The 21,670-nt window shown below is 36.7% G+C and overlaps 2 protein-coding genes across 2 annotated transcripts; one reads left to right on the top strand and one right to left on the bottom strand.

Moving 5' to 3' along the window:
- Positions 1-715: 715 nt before the first annotated feature.
- LOC129808523 (uncharacterized protein K02A2.6-like) lies at positions 716-1,813 on the top strand. Its single transcript, XM_055858300.1, has one exon. It carries the CDS (start codon positions 716-718, stop codon positions 1,811-1,813), a length of 1,098 nt encoding a protein of 365 aa, XP_055714275.1.
- Positions 1,814-14,938: 13,125 nt separating this feature from the next.
- Positions 14,939-15,910, bottom strand: LOC129808522 (uncharacterized). The gene has a single exon (XM_055858299.1). It carries the CDS (start codon positions 15,908-15,910, stop codon positions 14,939-14,941), a length of 972 nt encoding a protein of 323 aa, XP_055714274.1.
- Positions 15,911-21,670: the final 5,760 nt, after the last annotated feature.

Below are 21,670 nucleotides of genomic sequence, written 5' to 3'. Positions count from 1 at the left end.
TCGAAGAATTCATTCTTAAATACGGCGTTCCTTCTGAAATAGCCACAGATCGTGGTACAGAATTCATCTCAAATGTAATGCAGGAAACATGCAAACTTTTAGGGATAACTCAAATTTTTGCGACTGCATACCACCACGAATCGATAGGAGCACTTGAGAATACACATAAAGTTCTTGGAGCATACTTAAGATCTCAAACTACGGAATTTCCTAATTCTTGGAGTAAGTGGACACCCTTTTGGTGTTTTGCATTTAATACCACTGTACATACGGAGACAGGTTATAGTCCATTCGAATTAATTTTCGGAAAGAAATGTGCGTTACCTTCTAATCTTCAAAATAATGTCGAACCAATATACAACTTCGATAATTATCCAATAGAACTGAAATATAAATTACAAAGAGCATTAAGAGATGCTCGTGATAAACTAATAGATTCGAAAATTAAGAGAAAGGAAGTATATGATAAAAGTAGTAGACCAATAGAATATAAGAAAGGAGATATGGTTTTAATTAAAAATATTGTAGAAAATAAATTGGATGCACTGTATAAAGGGCCCTATAAAGTAATTAAAGAAAATGCACCTAACCATGGCCACTGGCTACCCGGCCATGGCAAAGGATCCATATCGACTATGCCAAGTACAAGGGAGAGTATTTTCTATTCATCATCGATGCCTATACCAAGTGGCCTGAGGTATTTCATACCCCATCCATGACGACCTCACTGACCCTCCAGAAACTATCGGAAGTTTTTGCGCGTCTTGGACTTCCTGAGGTCATCGTCAGTGACAATGGGACTCAGTTTGTCAGCGGAGAGTTCCAGGAATACTGTCGCGTCAATGGAATTCAGCACCTTCGCACTTGTCCATATTCTCCATCGTCTAATGGGCAATGTGAGCGCTTGGTCGATACTTTGAAGCGCTCTCTGGAGAAACAGGCATCGCAGAAATTCGACATTGCTCTTCAGAGATTCTTGGCCAATTACCGTGTAACTCCTAACGAGTATGCACCATCAGGAATGTCTCCATCTGAGGTTATGTTTGGACGGAAAGTTCGCACAATCTTTGATCTCCTCAAACATCGTCCAGTGGAGCCCCTGCAGCGCAATGAGCAAATGGAGAGTGATTACAACAAACGTCACGGAACAAAACAACGCTCCTTCCGGAAGGGGGAGGGGGTATACGCCAAGACATACGCACAAGGAGGAAAGTGGAAGTGGACTCCCGGAAAAATCATTGAAAGGCGAGGATCTGTTACTTACAATGTTCGCCTAACCAATGGACTTCTCGTCAGATCTCACACAAATCAATTAAAGCACCGTTTTGTAGAGCCCGGGAATTCCTCTGACCAATCTTCTGCTGCTGTGCCTCTGTTCAATCACTCATCACCATCTCCACCACTTGCTCCTGTGCCAACTCGATCTTGCGTCACGGAGACGTTGGATCGCTCATCTCCCACAAAATCGCCTGTGAAGTCACCACAAACACCAGTCAAATCTCCAGTGCCTGGAGGTTCTCGTGATGAAACCTCATCCGAGGTGACTCCACCACGCCCTGCTCCAATCACGACGAACTCACGACACTCTTCACCACGATCAGCTGTCACTATTAGTTCGGACACACAAGACGATAGCGACACACTTGATTCGTCTAGTGGTGCCTCGGCTAATCCGGGACAAGAAGTTGCTCAAGAGGATGAGCTAACCCCCGCTGATTCTCCAGAACTCCCGAGACCCGAACACACACCGATGTATCGCCGTTTGAGGGCAAGGCCATATCGCATTAGCGATCGCTTCAAGGGTAAAGACTAGCTTTCCTTGAAGGGGGGAGGTGTTAGGTGGCAAAATTTGAATCACCCGCCACCTAGAATTTCCCTCATAGTCAGCGCACAATGACTACCGTGACTACCGGGCGCTGACTGCAATATACCCAAGTCATCAATGTTCTATTGGTACACTTTGGTGTCATGAGTCAATGATCTATCTATTGGTAAACTTAGTGATGTAATGTGACTCTGTATAAAAACCAGTGTATTAATGAGAAGAGATTCATTAAACGTTCTACCCCGAACCAAGATGTTTCATTTTGGCAACACCAGATATTTCATGGCGATCCTGCCAGATTGTGAACAATAACTAATTGATCTAAAAGTAGTGAAAAAAAAAACAATCAAAACTTATTTAAAGAAAAAAAAATACTGTCAGTGAAAGTTATTAAAGTGAAATTCTAAATTCAAAACTATAAGAACTGAAAGTGAATATCAATAAGTGAAAATGGGAAAACCTGTGAGCAAAGAAGAAATAATTATTGCACAAACATCGAATGGCCCAATAGAAGCCAATGCGTCAATGGACAAAAAGTGGATGAAATCAGATTTTCTATTGGTGATGATGATTATACAACTTGCTATCATCATACTATACATAATGTGGAAGGACTACAATAAACGTATGAAAAAGAGGATCATCCAGCGTATAAGCAACCAAGCTGATGGAGGCAAGCCTACTACCCTTACAATGACGGTTTAAACTGGAGAATATTATCAGCACTTCTACAAGCACTTGCAGCAAAATTTTTACATCATTCCCTCAATTCTCATCACGTACGCAATGGATCATCCACCAGATCACCAAACACACAAGTAAAGAGCACATATGGAAGAATTAAAGCAGATTAAAGTAAGTTTGGAAATAATTTTATCAAATACTAAAAAATCAGTGAATAAGACATTTACGAAAACTTATTTGGAGAACAAATTGCAAGAAATAGAAAGATTTAGAACTAGAACACAAGAAATAGTTGATTTAAATAACAGTAAAAAGCTTCCTGCGTCTGAAGGAATCCCATTGCAAGTTATAATAGACGAAATTTCAGTTCTTACGGTATCATGCAGAAAATTTTTTCAACTTAAATTAGACTCACTCACATTACTCAGTATTGATTTGGACGATAATTCAATTCCAATTTCTCCTGAGCCTACAAGAAATTATATCACTATGGCAAATTTTGATTTAAAAGCGGCTACTCATTTATTGCCAACAATGGATAATAAAGAAGATACTACAATCCAATTAATAGATGCAATAGAGTTGTATGAAACTTTGCTAAATGATTCGGGAAAACTCTTACTGATAAAATTCGTATTGAAGACTCGTTTGTCAGTGAACGCAAAATTACGTTTAAATACAGAATATTCGTCTGTGTCAGCTTTATTGAATGATATGAGAACCCATCTTTTGTCGAAAAAGTGCGAAAATTCGTTATCCCTTAAATTAAATAATGAGCGACAAAATTCTCGTTCAATTGAAGAGTATGGGAAAGCTGTCGAGCAATTATTCGTTGATTTAACAATCTCGCAAGCCAAAGGTGATAACAATGCATATAAAATTTTGAAAGAAATTAATGAAAAGAAAGCTATTCACACATTTGCTAACGGTCTTCGCAGTTCAAATCTCAGTACAATCATTAAGGCCCAAAAATATTCAACCTTGAAAGACGCCATAAGAGGGGCAATTGACGAAGAGATTTCTCGTCCTGATAAATCTGAACACGTTTATAATGTACGAAGATCCCATTCAAATAACAAACGCGGAAAAAATTATCAAAACCGTGATTTCAAACAAAATAATTCGGATAACAAGAATTATCAGAAAAATTCTAACACAGGACGTGGAAACGAAAGACAGCAAAATCGTTATAATAACAACCAACGCTTTCAATCAAATAAACAGAGATCGAATTCTGGTCGTGATCAGTCGAAAAACAACAGAAACGTACGCATGAATGTGGTAGAAGAAGACGACGAGGAGTCACAAGCTTCAACTTCCTCGAATTCAAACAGTCCTGAAATAAGTTTCTTCGATTCTTAATCGGAAACATGATTCTTTTAGCAAACGGTATCAATTACGTGAATGTATATGTGAACGGACAGCGCTTGAAATTCTTGATTGACACAGGTGCGTCGGTGTGTGCTATAAAAAAAAGCAGTGTGCCTGAAAATATTAATATTAATGCAGAAAACAAAATTAAAGTTAAAGGTGTGTCAGGAAGTACGATTGCGATTGGTACAATATGTTTAAATTTTTGCTTGTGTAAGGAATTCTTCCAAGAATTTCTTGTTCTTAAAAGTTTCTCACGAGAGTTTGATGGTATATTGGGAGGAAATTTTCTCAACCGGTATAATGCAATAATAAATTACGAAAAATCAACTCTCATATTAACGAAAAATGGTGAAAAGATCAATGCACTTCTTTTTGCTAATGGGTCACAAAGACATATAATTCCACCCAGGTGTGAGAAAATTATATACTGTAAAGTGAATGATCTGTCTGATTATGTTGTAACTAATGAAGAATTGTGTGATGGAGTATACACTGCAAGTACAATTGTAAGATCGCACGAGAAGAAAATACCCGTGAAAGTGCTAAATTTGCGAAATGAATCTGTTTGCATAAAGAACTTTGCTCCAAAATTAAGCAAATTAGAAGATTACAATATTATAGAGTTTGAGGAAAATGCGGTCTCACCAAAACGCGTTGCACAATTAATTAGAGAGTTAAGCTTAGAACACCTGAACTCAGAAGAAAAAGATGCAATACACAGAATATGTTGCAAATATTCTGATGTGTTCCATTTACCTAAAGATAAGCTGACGTACACGAATGTTTATAAACAATCGATTCAATTGCAAAATAATGTTACGCCCGTGTATGTAAAGCCCTATCGTTTGCCATATTCTCAAAAATGTGAGATCAACAGTCAAATTGAAAAGATGTTATCAGATGATATAATTGAGCCGACTAGATGCGAGTGGTCTTCTCCTTTAATCGTTGTTCCAAAAAAGGCGGGTGCCGATGAGAAGAAAAAATGGCGCGTAGTTATTGATTATCGTCTTTTAAACAAAAAAAAATTCAAGACGATAAATTTCCACTGCCATGTATTTCGGAAATCTTAGATTCTCTTTCTGGTGCAACATATTTTACGCATCTCGATCTTTCACAGGGTTATTATCAGGTTGAACTTACACCTGATAGTAGACCTTGTACCGCGTTCGTCACTGATCAAGGTCAGTTTCAGATGAAAAGGTTACCCATGGGGTTAAAGATAAGCCCGAGTGCTTTTTCCCGCCTCATGACGGTGGCCATGTCTGGACTGACTTATGAGAAGTGCTTCGTCTATCTTGACGATATTATAGTTTTTGGCAAGAACCTCAATGAACATAATAAAAATCTCATTGCAGTCCTGGAAAGATTAAGGCACGTGAATTTAAAATTAAATCCTTCTAAGTGCGATTTTCTTAAAAAAGAGATACTTTATTTAGGACATTCCATTTCAGAAAAAGGAATTTTACCCGATAAAGATAAAATTATTACGATGCAGAATTATCCTGTACCTTGTAATGCCACTGAGGTTAAAAGATTCACCGCCTTTGCCAACTACTATAGAAAATATGTCCCGCACTTCGCTGAAATAGCAGCTCCTCTCAATCGGCTGACAAAGAAAGGTGCTGAGTTCATATGGAGTGAAGAGTGTCAAAATTCTTTCCTTCATTTGAAAAATTCCTTAATTCAACCACCTATACTTCAGTACCCAGATTTTTCTCCCGAGAATGAATTTATTCTTCGAACGGATGCGTCTGGCATTGCGTTAGGTGCAGTTTTATCAAATGGCGATGATAAACCGGTCGCTTTTGCCAGTCGTACGTTGAATAAGGCAGAGAAAAACTACCCAGTAATTGAAAAAGAATTATTAGCAGTTGTCTGGGCAGTTAAGCACTTTCGACCTTATCTTTTTGGGCGACATTTCAAAATTCTAACAGATCACAGACCACTTGTGTATCTATTCAATATGACTAATCCATCCAGTCGACTCACTAAATTTAGACTGATACTTGAAGAATATGATTTTAAAATTATATATGTGAAAGGCAAGGAAAACGCAACTGCGGATGCTTTGTCACGCATAGAAATAGAGTCAGCTGATTTAATGGTACTTACGAGGGCACAACAAAGGGCTATTGATAAAAATAAATTAGACAAATCAATTGAATCGAAAGAATCGGATTTAAATTCTAATAAAGATTTTGATGATTTGCGAATTGTTCAAATTGTAAAACGGCCAAAGTCTTCAATTGAACTAAAAATATCAAATAAGATAAACATTACCAAACTATCGAAGAATGAAGTATATACAACGCCTTCAAAATCATTTTCTTATATCCCTTCAAAGTATGTCATCTACATGAAAAAGGATTCTCGATCGACATCTACTCCAGAAGTGTTGTTGAGGGAAATCCAATGTGTTTGCAAACAATTTAAAATAAAAGAGCTCGTTATACAAAGTAAAGATGACGAAATACTATTTTTATTAAAGCAATTGCGTAAATTAGTTTATTGGACTGGTCCGAAATTTTGCATCGTTTCAAGTGCGAAATTTATTAAGGATGATTTAACCAGAAAATTGATTTTGAATGACTATCATACTTTGCCAACTGGAGGACATGCTGGGATGACACGCATGTATAATAACGTTAGAAGGAGTTATTATTGGCCCGGATTAAAAGACGATATCCAAAAATTTATCTCGAAATGTAGTGATTGCGCACGCTACAAATATTCGATTGATACAAGACAACCCCTGAGCATAACAACTACTTCGTCCTCAGCTTTTGATAAATTATATTTAGATTTAGTGGGTCCTCTTCCGAAAGATATTAACGGAAACTCTTATATCTTAACACTGCAGTGTGAGCTTTCGAAATACGTAGAAGCTTACCCACTATCAGATAAAGAGTCAGTTACCGTGGCAAAATCATTTGTTAATAATTTTATACTTCGATACGGTATTCCTCGAGAAATTGTAACTGATCGAGGTACGGAATTTATTTCGAAGACGATGAAAGCTGTTTGCGACTTACTTAAAATATCAAAACTTACATCTACAGCTTATCATCACGAAACCCTCGGTTCACTAGAGAATTCCCACAAATCTTTAGGATCATTTTTGAGGATACAGTCCAAAGAGCATCCTAATGAGTGGAGTGAATGGATTCCATTTTGGAATTTTGCATATAATAACACCGTTCATAGTGAAACGGGTTATATGCCGGTGGAATTAGTATTCGGAAAGAAATTTCAAATACCTTCGAATACCAACCTAAAAACTGATCCGCTTTATAATTTTGAAGATTATCCACGTGAACTTAAGTTTCGTCTACAATGGGCAACAAAGGAAGCTCGTGAAAGGTTAATAAAAAGTAAAGAAAATAGAAAACACGTATATGACAAAAAGTCTAGAGAACTACAGTATTCCCCTGGAGATTTGATCATGATAAGAAATCCAGTAGGAAATAAATTATCTAATATTTATGAAGGACCATATGAAGTAATCGAAGAAAAAGAGCCAAATGTTCTTATAAAAAATCAAAATAAAACTGATCTTGTTCATAAAAATAGAACAAAACTTTTTAAGAAAGCTTAATGTAAAGTTAAAATAAATCTTAATATATTCCTTTAATTAAACATACGACTTAATTATTGTATTAGTTAAGATAAGTTAGTTTTTTTATTTTTTTGATAAATATATACGACTTTTAATAAAAACTTTATTTATTTATTTATTTATTTAATTGTATAATTTATTATTATTTATTATTAATAAATTTATTAATTATTCCTTTTAATTTAAAATATAATAATTAGAATATAAAAAAAAGAAGAAAATAAAATATTTTTGTAAATATTAAAGGTTATTGGAAATTCTATAACGACTTGGATACGAAAATGGACCATGAGAACAGTTAATTTAACATTTTTAAGTATTACTCTGCACCAAATTGCACATTTTTTTAATTTTTTTTTTATTTTATGATGAAATTTGTAAGCAAAAAAAAAAATTTTTTAAGGGGGGAGGTGCAATATACCCAAGTCATCAATGTTCTATTGGTACACTTTGGTGTCATGAGTCAATGATCTATCTATTGGTAAACTTAGTGATGTAATGTGACTCTGTATAAAAACCAGTGTATTAATGAGAAGAGATTCATTAAACGTTCTACCCCGAACCAAGATGTTTCATTTTGGCAACACCAGATATTTCATGACCATGAGGGAACCTCATTTTTCTATCCGTTACTTTTCCACCCGACCTTCCTGAAGTCAAAACCACCTCTGTGAAAATTTTTATTAAAGTGAATTAAATATATCTGTTGAACCCAAAAAGTGTAGTTTTTCTACTACGCGTGCACCACGGGATTTGGCGACAATTCTGGGATTGGATTTTACTAAATATTCTTCTATTTCCCAGGTAAATCCCGTAACAATACACAACAGTTTCAATAAAGGAAACGCCCCACAGTTCTGTATTCATGAGTTTGTCAATATTTTTAACTTGAAGCCACCATATCCAGACAATACCTTGACCTAGATCAGATTATACAGTAGAGTCTCTCAAATCTGAATCTCTCAAATTTGAACGCAGCGCACCGGTTGCATTCAAAATGTGAATTGGTGGGTTGTGTTAAGAAATTCGTCTTGTCGAAGCTTAAAAATCATATTTCTTTGCTGTTTGTGCCAAAAATAAATGTCAAAAATATCCTCCAAAGCGTTCGAATTTGAGAGACTCTACTGTATATATATGTTCTGAAAATGTCTTGACATCAGATACAACATACTAAAAAATCAGCTCAATCGACCGACCTTTAGGTTTTGACAGTTATTCAAAATAGCGGACAGAAATGTCAAATCAAAATGGCGACCACACCATCTTAAAGATCTCGGGCATTTTACTTTAAAACCGTATATAATTGGATGATTTTTATTCATGTACTTTTTGAATAAAGCTTTAAAGGGACTGTTATATGTCGTGTAATTACAAAAATAATGCTTTCCTAGAAAGAAAATAGTAAAAAAAAACATATTAATAAAAAACATGTAATAAAATCGAAATGGATTATTGTAGCGAGATAAATTTAGAATAGATTTGGACAATTGACTACTTTGAAATCGATTTTGGAATTGCACCTTCAGATAACTTTTTCACAGAGCTGTTTTTTGGCAAAATACCTATATTTGAATTTTAATGGCTGTTACTGAAACTACAAGTATCCTTTTGAGGATCCTTGTACGTTTCTTGGTACATGACATATCCTTATATACTTTGACATGGTAGACCGGATCCGTGAAGACCATCAATAAGTGCTAGAATTTAAGAAATTCTTACGGACAGCAGAGTGCAAAGCCACCCGCAACGACTGTACTTGAAAAATATAGCCAAGAGATGGAAATACATTTTGTTGTTCTATTCTTGCTTCGCGAAAAGTCATACAAAATTTTTGCTGAAAATGATGGATGGAAAATACGATATCCTGTAGAATTTATTAAAATTGACTTCCATCCTCCTTCCTGTTTTGAATTCTATTTGCCAATTTTTGTTATCTTGTGTAGTTACTCTATCTAAATCAGTAGTGTTTGTAATGAATTAATGTACAGACTTTTAAGTCAGTGACTGTTAAAAGTAAATAAAAAATTAAGAATTTGAACGATATATTTATAATAAAAGTTTATTTACAATATAAATATGTACAATACATGGTTTTATACAACAAATAATAAATAATTATTTTAAACAATAAATTATATACAATAATAATGGATTTTAATCAATTATTTATTACAGAACGATGTCAGTTATTAACTGAATATTCGTTGATGATGTCCGATGTGGAGGCAGCCGGAGGAGCAACAAAACCTGACCCAAGTGAAACTGGCATGGAAACTGATCCATGATCCAGTTCATGGGCGTACCCAGCTAGGGGCAGGGGGGGGGCAGCTGTCCCCCTAGAAAAAAGACCAAAACTGAATTTAAAATGAATTTAAACCCGACCAAAAAGACTAAACTGAATTTATAATGAATTTAAAAAAATAAAGTGAGATCAGTACAAAATCCTAATCTTTTCAAGAATGGACTTATTTTTTCTATCTATTGATAAAGATCAAAACTTCTATGAAAATTCTACTTCTTTTAGAGTTCTTAGTCTCTTCGCAAATTCAATGATTTACTGCTCGTTTGTAGGGGAAGTGAGGGATGGTTCGCACGCTTTTTGGAAATCAATATTCAAGATTTTTTTCTGGCTGAACGGTAAAATTGACAATCAATTGCACTATACCACATGAATCTCTGGCCTTTTAAGTTTTTATGTGTGCCTCATTCAATGCCGGAAAATCTGTTCTTTTTCCTGGACAGGAAAATGAAAAAAGTATGATGATTTGTGCGAACCTTGCCTGTGGAGGCAAGATTCGCACGATGGGTTGTTAAGGTTCGTCATTGCATTTTTTCCTGGAATAACTCTTGCTCACAATTAAAAATTATTTACCGATTATTAGATTCAAGTTCCACGAATCCACGGAAACCATTATTTCATTAAAAGAAGGTATCTAAAACAGTTTTCTTCTAATTTTTCTGAAGTACTGTTTTTCTTGCAAATTTATGTCAAAAAATCGACTGAAATGTGAAAATTTCAAATGTGACGACCCTAAAAATTTATCAGCTGTCTTTTCTTCATCTTCCTTTTCCTTTGTTATTCTATTTGAAGTTATGTTGTTATTTTAAGCTGGTGGAGTTAGTGGATGACTTGGCGAACCATAACACTATCAGTGGTTGAACCAATACGCAGTGTAGTATTTACGATTTTTTCGCCACACGGAAAATAATTTTTCTCCGATGCAAAAAATATTACGTAAATATCAACCCAGATTAACCCTTCATCTATTGGTGTAAGTGATTATTTCTGAAAATCCATTTAACTGTGAGAAATCACACGAAATGTGAGTCATCAAGATTTTCCATTTTAGGCCATTTTTGCATTTGTGATTCTAGAACCTAGGAAAGAAGGGCTAGGTTGCCTATTTTTGCAGTGAAGATGAGGTTTATGATTATCTATCTAATGCCTAAGAAATGAGGAAGTAGAACTTTTCAAACAAAGAGAAAACTCGAATTGTTCGAAGGCTCGCGCGTGCGAAGCATTCCTCACTTTCCCTATATGATGTCAACTCAAAAATGAGCTTATAAAAGCTCAAAAACAATTAAAAACCCAGAGCGGGGGGCAGGATAAGACTGTTGCTCCCAGGCAGTGCACTGAACTACATTCAAATTTAAACAAAAAAAAAGTGTAAAAATAGGCAAATAATTTTTAAGCTATTTTAAAGCTGAATTAGCATAGATCGGTTAAGGGATTATGTAAATCAAAAACGCTGAAAAACAGCAGATTTCTAATTTTTTTCAGCATAATAAAAAAAATTAATTCAAGCTCTTATTCATATTAAAGCACAACATTTAAAATACGTTTTCTGACTTTTTTTTTTAAATTAAAATTTTAAAAAGCAAGTTTTAAAAAAAAATTAACTTGCTTTTTGAAAAATTAAATTTTACCTCTAATAAAAAAACATGATATTTGAGTACAAAAATGGTTTTGTTTAAAAAAAATTGGAACTATAAAATATAAATAAAATAAATTTTGAATATGAGAATTTAAAAATTCGCCATTTTTTGAGCTTAAAAATTTACTATATAGGAAATAGCTGGCGACTTGTAAACAATATCCTAGATTCCTTCAACCTTCTACTTTGCAATTACGTAAACATAAATGAAAAAGAATTTTAGATAGTCAGGAAAAATTATTTTCTTTATGGGACACCGGTGTTCCAATCGTCCTTAAAGGGTTAATAGGGCTGAAGCTTTAAAGTTGTTAAATGAAAATGTGAAAAAATGCAGTTCATATGCTGTGTTCATATACTTAACAAAGCGAGCACTGTATGTAGTTGGTTTTTCTGGAGTGGAGTTAGGGCCCATAAATGTGATCTCAGGAAATATAGAATAGACTAATTTATTAGGTGAGATTCTTAACAATCTCACCTACTATAATCCTAACAAAATTTCATGTCCTCCGATCGCGCTCAAACTTGGCCAAAATGTGTTTCGCCACTTCCTGATCACGAATATATGGGGGGCTAAGTTACGTTCCCGGCCGGCCGGCCGGCCGGCCGGCCGCTCTTTGGAGCTTAATAGCTCCTAAACTAAAAAAGATATCGACTTGCGGTTTTCGGCAAAGGTTATATATCATATGAAAATTGCAACTTGGTGCATTGACCCCCCACCCCCCACCCCTCCTTTCGCCATTTTGAAGACCCCCCTTTTTTTGTTTTCTCAATAGCTCCGCCCCTATGGCATCGATCGGGCTCAAATTTTAGTATGTTATAGCTGGGCCTTAGAGCTTTCCATCAATACCAAACTCAAGGTCCCCCGACCACCCTGACCTGAGCTATAAGGGTCCAAAAAAAAATTCTTAAAATGGCCATAACTCCGGTTCTAATTGTCAGAATTTAAAAAATGAGGGCTTTTTGGAAAGCTCTCGTGAAATGCCACTTCTCCTTCTAACATCGCAAGTTCATAAAACCACCGCTAGGGGCGCTATTATTAAAAAGAAAATTTTTAAATCTTAAAAGTTAAATAACTCAAAAATTCCTTATGCAATCGGGCTGAAATTTTAGTATGTTGTAGCCGTTGATTATACCTATCAAACAAAAAAAACCTTAAGTCGATCCATAACCCCTGACCCGAGCTATAAGGGGTCAAAGTTCGAACATTGACCGGCCTCTATCTCCGGTTCTAATTAACATAGCGACCTAAATTTTACCTTTTTGGTTTCGTCTCGATGAGCACTTTCAGATGGAAGTTCAAAAAGTCACCACAGGTGACGCTGCAATAGCGTCAAAATTCATCGAAATTCAAAATCATTTTTCTCAAAAACGGCATTGTGCAAGTTAATGAAATTTTAGTATGTTGTAGTCCAGTCTAGGACGTTTCCAAAATGGTGCGTATGCGCGCTGTGGTTTCAATAGAACCGAAGATATGAGGGGTCAAAGTTCACGAAATTCAAAAAATCATATCTCCGGTTCTATGTGACCGATTTTGATGAATGAGGGCTTAAACGAAAGATCTCACCAAATGCTACAGCTTTCTAGAATATTTGAACTTCGTGGGACCAACACCAGGGGCGCCACAGTCGAAAAACCAATTTCAATATCACATAACCTCAATTATCTCGACTGTCGCTGAACCGATTTTGATGATTACTTCGACATAATTGTAGAGGACATTTGCCTCTACATTTCGTCCATACATCATTTTCCGTTCAGACAACGCTATCACTCCGATTTTGCCGTTTAAGTGTGAAAAAATTGATTTTTCCAATAATAACGCTTTGAAATCACTCAGATGCCAATTTGACTGCCTCTACTCCACCAAGACACTTAAAATAGGGATTTAAATGGAAAGTCCCGCAAAATACAACAATTCTTTGATATAGTTGAAGTTCAACAAATGACTACTTGGGGCACTCTGGATGAAAAAACGAGTTAAGAAACAAAAAACCTCGATTATCTTGGCTTCTGAGTAATCGATGAGATCATGTTCTATGGGAAAATTATAGAGAACATTCTGGTCTACATTTCACCCATATAACACTTTTCTGTCAGTTCATCCAAATCCTTGATATTTTGGTTTAAATGCAAAATTTGTACAATTTCACGAATTTGATTCAAGATAACTGAAAGGCGTCTCCCAACTTCAGCTCCAAATCGAATTTGCATGCACTCCGAGTTAGCTCACGTTAAGAATCTCACCTACATAAGCCGGTTAAGATTATCTGTCCCTTTAGAAGGATATCTTTGAATAAGTAATTTTAACTATGATACTACCTAAACGTACCGCCAAAACAGCGAACGTTTATAATATAAATACAAGGGGCGCTGTGGTCAAAAAACTTATTTCAAACAAATTAATTGAAATATCTTGGATCCAGAGCAACCGATAACATCAAGTTCTTCGGTAAAATTATAGAGGACATTTTGATCCACATTTCACCCATGTCTGTCGATCCAAAACCTAGATATTTTGGTATAAATACAAAATTTAAATTTACTTCAAAAATTTTATTCAAAATCAATGAATAACATCTCCCAACTTCAATTCTAAATCGAATTTGCATACATTCTGAGTTTGCTCACGTTAATAATCTAACGAATCAACTTACAATAAACTGTTCTAGGCTTATCACAAATTTTCCACATTTTATCTGATTTTTTTCTTCAAATTTTTAGTGAGATTGTTTTCATATAAGAGAAGAGCACTGCGGAACGAAATGTTAAGAGACATGCTCCATATTTAGTTAAAAATATAAGCTCCAAAATACGATTTGACATTCTTTTTTATGCTAATTGGTATATTAATGATCCATTTCAATATATCCATATATTTGAATTTTTACTATTAATAATAGACAATTGATTTTATAAATTAAATGTAAACTTATGCAGTGTATCTTTGTAACAGTTAATTAGTAAATAGTAGCAAATAATTTCTAGGAATTCATTTTATAATGGAACAACAATACTAAAACAACCTGACACTCCGAGGAACACGGCTAATCGCTGGTGCCGTTCCCTTATTATTACACGCTTTATTACATACTGAGTGATAATTTACCTGGAAACAGGATGTGAAATAGTTAGTTAATTCCTTCTTTTAATCCGGAACGTAGGCGCCGACTTTCCAGGAAAAAAACTTATTCTTCAGGAACAAATTTCACTTTATTTAATTCACTCAATTTTTAATTAATAATTTTAAATTTATTACAACAAAATTAACAATTTTACTTCACCACGTGTTTGCTTAGAAAAAAATGTGTGTAACTTTATAGAGAGATAGCAAAAAGAATACTGAGGAGTCCCCACGAATTGCATGGATTATATAATTGATTGGACTCCGATATTCCCGTAAATCCAGTTTCTCTCTCAATAGATCAATGAGAGAGACTTTCTTTCCCGCTTCATTTCAAATATATTATGGCGGTTATTTTCTCTTAATTTTAAGATGTATTCTTAAACATGCTCCCTAGGTGGAGAGTGACTCCCACACATCGGTAATTTAGAAACATTGGTTATTGCCCTTCGATACGTGCCCCTTGGGGTTTTAATGTCGATGACTCTCACCCTGCCATCAGTGCCCTTATGAACTGCTTCAACTCTTCCCAACGTCCACTCTCCCTTGCTAACTGAAGCATCGTGCAACACTACGACGTCATCGACTTGAATGTTCTCCTTCTCGGTGTGCCACTTTGCTCGTTCTTGAAGAGAATGCAGATAAGTGATCTTCCATTTACGAATAAAGTCTTGGACAATGCGTTGACAAAGTTCCCAGTGTTGTAAATGGTTGATGTTTGCTGAAGTGAGGTCGTCATCGGGTAACTGTGTTGGAGGCGCAAGCAATAAAAAATGTCCTGGCGTAAGTGGTTGTGGATCTCTTGGGTCATCTGAAAGTACTGTGATAGGTCTGCTGTTTAACACAGCTTCCACTTGTGTCAAGATTGTGTAAAACTCTTCATAGTTGAGCCTATGATCTCCGACTACTCGTTTTAAATGTGTTTTTACAGATTTGACTGCGGCTTCAACTAATCCCCCAAAATGAGGTGAGCGGGCAGGCTGAAAATGCCACACGATCTTGAGGTCACTCGTACTGCCTTGTAGAGCTTGGGCTTCATCAGTTAGCATACGTCGGAGTTCCCTTGATGCCCCAACAAAATTTCGTCCATTGTCTGAGTAGACCTCCTTGCATACTCCTCTCCGAGATATAAAGCGTCGGAAGCTGCTCAAGAAAGCTTCGGTTGAGAGACTGCTAACAATCTCAAGATGGACGGCTTTTGTTGATGTGCACACAAATACGACAATGTCGACCCTTCTGGTTTTGCCTCGATTCTCTGCTCCAGCCCTGATCATGAATGGTCCACAACAATCGATTGATACACTATGAAATGCCTTGACAAACGATTTACGATGCTTCGGCAAATCTACCATGATTTGATTTTCTCGGGTAGCTTTGTGAACAAAGCATGTCTTACAAGAGTTTACAATACTTCTGGTGATGTGGCGTCCTCCCAACGGCTAATACTTTCTACGAGAATGCGCCAATAGAAGTTGTGGGCCTGCATGTACCAATTGTATGTGCATCTCTCGAATGATCAATTTGGTGAGTTCGCTGCGGGGTAGAATTTTTGGGTATTTCACATTATAATCGTCATCTAGGTGCCCTAGTCGACCTCCGACCCGTAATATCCCATTTACATCCAAGAATGGGTGTAACTTCCGCCATGCTGAACATATAATTCGTCGGTTGTTTTTGAGATCTTCAATTAGCTCTTTGTTGATCCCACTTGATTAGCTGATTTTCTGCCCAGTTAAGTTCTTTTGTAGAATGAAATGTTGCGAGGTTTGATTGTACTGCTGCCTGTTGCTTTGTTTTGTCACACTTAGACTTCAAGAGCTGAACAAATTTATAAACGTACAACAACACTCTCTTCATTCTGAAAAAACTGCTAATCGACGACGATAGAGTTTTAAAAAGATAGTTTGACGGTTCATTGGTGATGGTCAGTATTGAGACCAAACTTTCACTTGCTTTTGTTTCTTCTGCCGAAATAACTGGAGCGTCTGGCCATGAATCTTCACCCATGGAAAGCCAAGTCGGACCGTGCCAATATAAGGAGGAGTTTTTCAGTTCAACTGCTGTTGTTCCCCTTGATACTAAGTCTGCAGGATTCTCCTTGGTTCCAACGTGTCTCCAGCAATCGGGAGAAGTAAGTGATCGGATTGTAGACACTCGATTTTTTGTAAAGACGTCTTGCCGATCTGAAGCAGATTGTATTTGAGCTAACACCACCTTCGCATCAACCCAACAGTAAATCTTGAAGATTTTGAGAGTTTTGGAGACCTTTGACACGATTTTGGCTTCGAGGGTAGCTGCGCACAATTCGAGTTTTGGAATAGTCTTTGTCTTGATTGGAGCAATCTTGGACTTTGCTGTTAACATGTGACTGCTGACTTGACCAGTTTCATCTTTTGTGATGTGATACACTATTGCCCCATAAGCGAGATTGGAAGCGTCAGAAAACATATGCAGTTGCTCTTCATTAGCCACAGTGATTGATGAAGTCCAACGTGGAATTTTCATCTTTGGGATTTGAAGGAGCGACTTGACAAAATTTTCCCAATTTCGTAACGTGTCTCCATGTACGGGAGTATCCCAATCAAAGTTACTCTTCCACAACGCTTGCAAAATTTGCTTCACATTGATAGTAACTGGTGCTAAGAGACCTAGTGGATCATAAATTCGAGCCAGCACTCGCAGAATGTTTCTCTTGGTTGGATCAATGGTTTCAATATTCATGTCCACTTTGAATGAGAAACAATCGCTTGTTGGATTCCAGCTGAGTCCAAGCGCCTTGACACAACCATCCATGATTGTGAGATCCTTCGTCTTGGAATTGTCTTCCTGAACCATTACAAGAACGTTGACATCGTTAGATTGCCATTTAGAAAGTTTCATTTGTGCCTTGTCCAGTAGACTGATGAGCTGCGTCTGAATTTTCATAGCTTCTTCTACTGTCGACACCGAAACTAAGCAGTCGTTCACATAAAAGTTATTGCGAAGAATCTGTGCTGCTTCTGGGAATTGATTTTCTTCATCTTCAGCGAGCTTTATGAGCGTTTTGGTGGCGAGATATGGCGATGCGGCATTTCCGAAACACAAAGTTCTAAATCTAAAATGTGTCATGGGATCTGTTGGTGATTTACGCCAGAGAAACCGCTGTAAATCTCGATGTTCTTCAGTGAGTTGAACCTGGAGGTACATTTTTACTATGTCGCAAGACATAGCAATTTTGAAACGACGGAATCTCCACAAAATTTCAATCAACTCGGGCTGAACCACCGGGCCCACTTTTATGACGTCATTCAGACTCTTTCCAGACTCAGAAATGGATCCACAGTTAAAGACAATTCGTATTTTAGTGGAAATGGCCTCTTCTCGCACAACGCAATGATGCGTCATATAATATGCAGCTTTGTGGATTTCATTGAATGGAACTCTTTCAACAATTCCCACTGAGAGATATTCATCAATGATTTTTGCGTACTCACTGTACAGTTTAGGGGTTTGAATGAGATGATTCTCGAGTAAATACAGTTGTCTCTTCGATCGCTTGAGGTTGCTGCCGAGTTCCCCAAAGCTCCCTTTCAATGGCAATGCGACGATGTATTGACCATTTGCTGCACGTGTAGTGGTATTTTCATACAACTCTTCGACTTCCTTGTGTTCTACTGATTGTGGACTTTCTTCTGGGAGTTCCTCAATTTCCCAAAATTTTCTGAGTGTCTCATCAATTGATTTTAAGGAAATCGTGTTGCAAACAGCGGAAGGAAGTGCTGTGTGTGGCTCTTCATGTGTCCATTTCCCACATACAATCCAACCGAAAACGGATTTGCGAAGTGTTGGTTTTCCCTCTCCCATTTTATACACCTCATCCAACATGACGTCATCCTCATGGGCAGCGCCAATGAGCAAATCAACTGGACGACTTTCAAACCATTCACCATCAGCCAATTCAACATTTTGTGGAAACTGGATTTCCTCAGGATTAATTTGGCACGTTGGAAGATTTGAGGATATTTTTGGTGTAACCTGGCACTGCAAATTGATCAGTGAGCCTACGAGTGGAACGAGAATGGCATTCACCTGATGCTTTATTTTGCTGACTTGCCCTTGGAAACCCTCAATTTGGCCATATGGGGACCGCTGAAGTTTCAAGTGAAGCCTTTGACATAAATCGGATGTCATCACTGAAATTTCTGACCCAAAGTCTAGAAGGGCGCGACAAGTGTGCACATTTTGTTGGGAATCGAGAATTTTAACTTTCGCTGTTTTTAAGAGGGAACGATGAACTACACCTCTGGCATTCCCTGACGACGATGGTAGAAAGTTGCTCAGAACGGCTGGCGAACTCTGCTCCCTAGGATTAGATTGGGAACTACTACTTGGAGTCGGCTGGGTAGCGAACGGGACAGGGGTGAGAGCATCATGTACCCAATAGTTATGTTTTTCTTGACAATGTTTGCAAGGTGGGTAGGGGCATTAATTTACCGCGTGTTTGGATCGATCTTCAGAAATGCAATTAATACACAATTTTAATTGATTAACTGTCTCTAGTCTCTTTTTTGCGAGTAAAGATTTAAATTTGCCACATTTCCACAATTTATGAGCAGACTTTTTGCAAAGATTACATAATTCTTTAACATTATTCTCGCTTGCAATCGTGAGGGACTTTACAGGCTTTGGCTTTACTTTAGGAATAATTACTTTTGAATTTGGGTTCGGTACATCTTCTACGCGATAAACAGATGGAGATAATTCTAAGGCTTTACATCTTTTATCAAAAAATACCTGGAATTCGGTCTATGTTGGATTCTGCGACTGATGTTGAGCCCAAAGGGTGTGAGTTTCAGCGTCAAGTTTCTGCATCACCTCGTAGATAAGCCACGGATCCCGTCCTGATGCATTCAATGCATCCATAGCATTGATGGTGGTGGACGTGACGTCATAAATCCTCCTCATCTCCTTGGCGTCTGGATTCCTCAAGGGTGGTAGTGATTTGAAACGTTCGATGTGGGTTTTAATGGCTGCTTTCTTGCTCTCGAATCGTTTCTGAATTGCCGCCCAAGCAATAGGATAATTTTCGTCACAGAGATTGAGATGAGAAATTACGTCCTTGGCTGTTCCAGTCAGTTTTGTTGATAAATAATGGAGTTTTTGTGCATCAGTGAGGCGAGGATTCGAATGTATAAGATTATTGAACAGATTTTGAAAGGAGCGCCATTCAGAGAATTCTCCGCTGAACACTGGAACTTGTATTGGCTCAAGCTTGGAAAATCGGGAGGGACAATCTTGATCTGCGTCTCTATTCTCACGGATGTCTTCTAAAATTTCTTTAAATCCTCTGAGTAATTGATCTACTTTATCATCATTGATTGTCGTAGAGTTGAATAGATGTCCCATCTCTCTCGATGCTGCTTTGAATTGCGTAATGAGATCATACAGTTTCTCTTCAGCTGTTGCTATCTCTTCTAGGAATTTGTCCATTTCATTTAGCTCTTCTTCTCTTTCTTGCTCATTGGCTGCATTCGCAATAATCTCTGCCTGCACTTTACAGTATCTCCCGCGAATTTGATCACATATCTCAAGCTGTGTCTCAAGATAACACTTTGCTCCTTCCTGCTTGACCTTGTCCTCATCTTCTAAGTAGCTATTGATGGTTTTCTGGACAGAAGTTAGCCTTCCCTTGTATGCAATGCGAGCATTCTTCGACATCTCGATGGTTTTAGCAATTACACTGATGGTTTTCTGGACAGAAATTCCTCTCTCCAGTGATTGATTTTCACGTGTGTCTCCAATGGAAATCACCTGATGAATTGACCACAGGTTTGGTAGCCGCTGATGGGTCGCTTCTCCCGTGAAGAGTCACTTGGTGGCGGAAATTCTTGAAGTTTTCCGCGAAGGACCACTTGATGAGTGATAATTTACCTGGAAACAGGATGTGAAATAGTTAGTTAATTCCTTCTTTTAATCCGGAACGTAGGACCACTTGATGAGTGATAATTTACCTGGAAACAGGATGTGAAATAGTTAGTTAATTCCTTCTTTTAATCCGGAACGTAGGCGCCGACTTTCCAGGAAAAAAACTTATTCTTCAGGAACAAATTTCACTTTATTTAATTCACTCAATTTTTAATTAATAATTTTAAATTTATTACAACAAAATTAACAATTTTACTTCACCACGTGTTTGCTTAGAAAAAAATGTGTGTAACTTTATAGAGAGATAGCAAAAAGAATACTGAGGAGTCCCCACGAATTGCATGGATTATATAATTGATTGGACTCCGATATTCCCGTAAATCCAGTTTCTCTCTCAATAGATCAATGAGAGAGACTTTCTTTCCCGCTTCATTTCAAATATATTATGGCGGTTATTTTCTCTTAATTTTAAGATGTATTCTTAAACACATACATTAATAATTGTTATGAAATTTAATTTTTTGCATAAGGTGAAGTGCCCTCAAGTCGACCGGTAGAGTTATTTATTCAATTTATTTATGTTTACTATAATATTTAACATGTGATCTAATAGGTCAATTATTCCATAAATAATACGAATCACTGACAATTTCATAGGAATTGACAATAAAACGTTTGAAAATTAACAAGTGGTCGATTTGAGAGCAATTTACCTTACATTCGCATTTTTTATTTAGGCATTTATTTATTGAAGCCTATAAACACTAGAAACATTTGTTTTAAATTTTTTTAAAGGAAAATTTCCCCTATCATTGACTAATTGTGCCCCGGTCTCTCCTAATTGTATTTTATATCACATCTAGCATTTTTATGATAAAATAATGGAGTGTTTAGACATAATGACGTCTTGCTTGATAAAGCAAGACTGCATTAGAGGCTTTACAGGAAAGAGGTTTAAAGTTTGACAGCTAAAATTTATTTTCATTAATTTCACTGCAATTAGTATACTTTCAGCTTTTGAAACTATTTTATCATACTTACGCATTGAATATCTTTTAGTTAACACTACATTTAAGCTAAATATAGCAAAATTGTGGCCAAAAAACTCAATAATTGGGCACGCTGATTTTCAGTTTTTTCCTTGTAACTTTTCCAGGAATATCTTAATCAATATAAAATTTTGTGGGGATGTAGATCTAAGGTTTCTG

Source organism: Phlebotomus papatasi, chromosome 4 (genome assembly GCF_024763615.1).
Source record: "Phlebotomus papatasi isolate M1 chromosome 4, Ppap_2.1, whole genome shotgun sequence".
Classification (NCBI taxonomy): Eukaryota; Metazoa; Arthropoda; class Insecta; order Diptera; family Psychodidae; genus Phlebotomus; species Phlebotomus papatasi.
This window is presented reverse-complemented; position numbering and strand designations above follow the sequence as displayed.

Bases quoted from the DNA above. Each gene is read 5' to 3' on its own strand.
- LOC129808523 (XM_055858300.1), top strand. From the start codon at position 716: ATGACGACCTCACTGACCCTCCAGAAACTATCGGAAGTTTTTGCGCGT.
- LOC129808522 (XM_055858299.1), bottom strand. From the start codon at position 15,910: ATGGTAGATTTGCCGAAGCATCGTAAATCGTTTGTCAAGGCATTTCAT.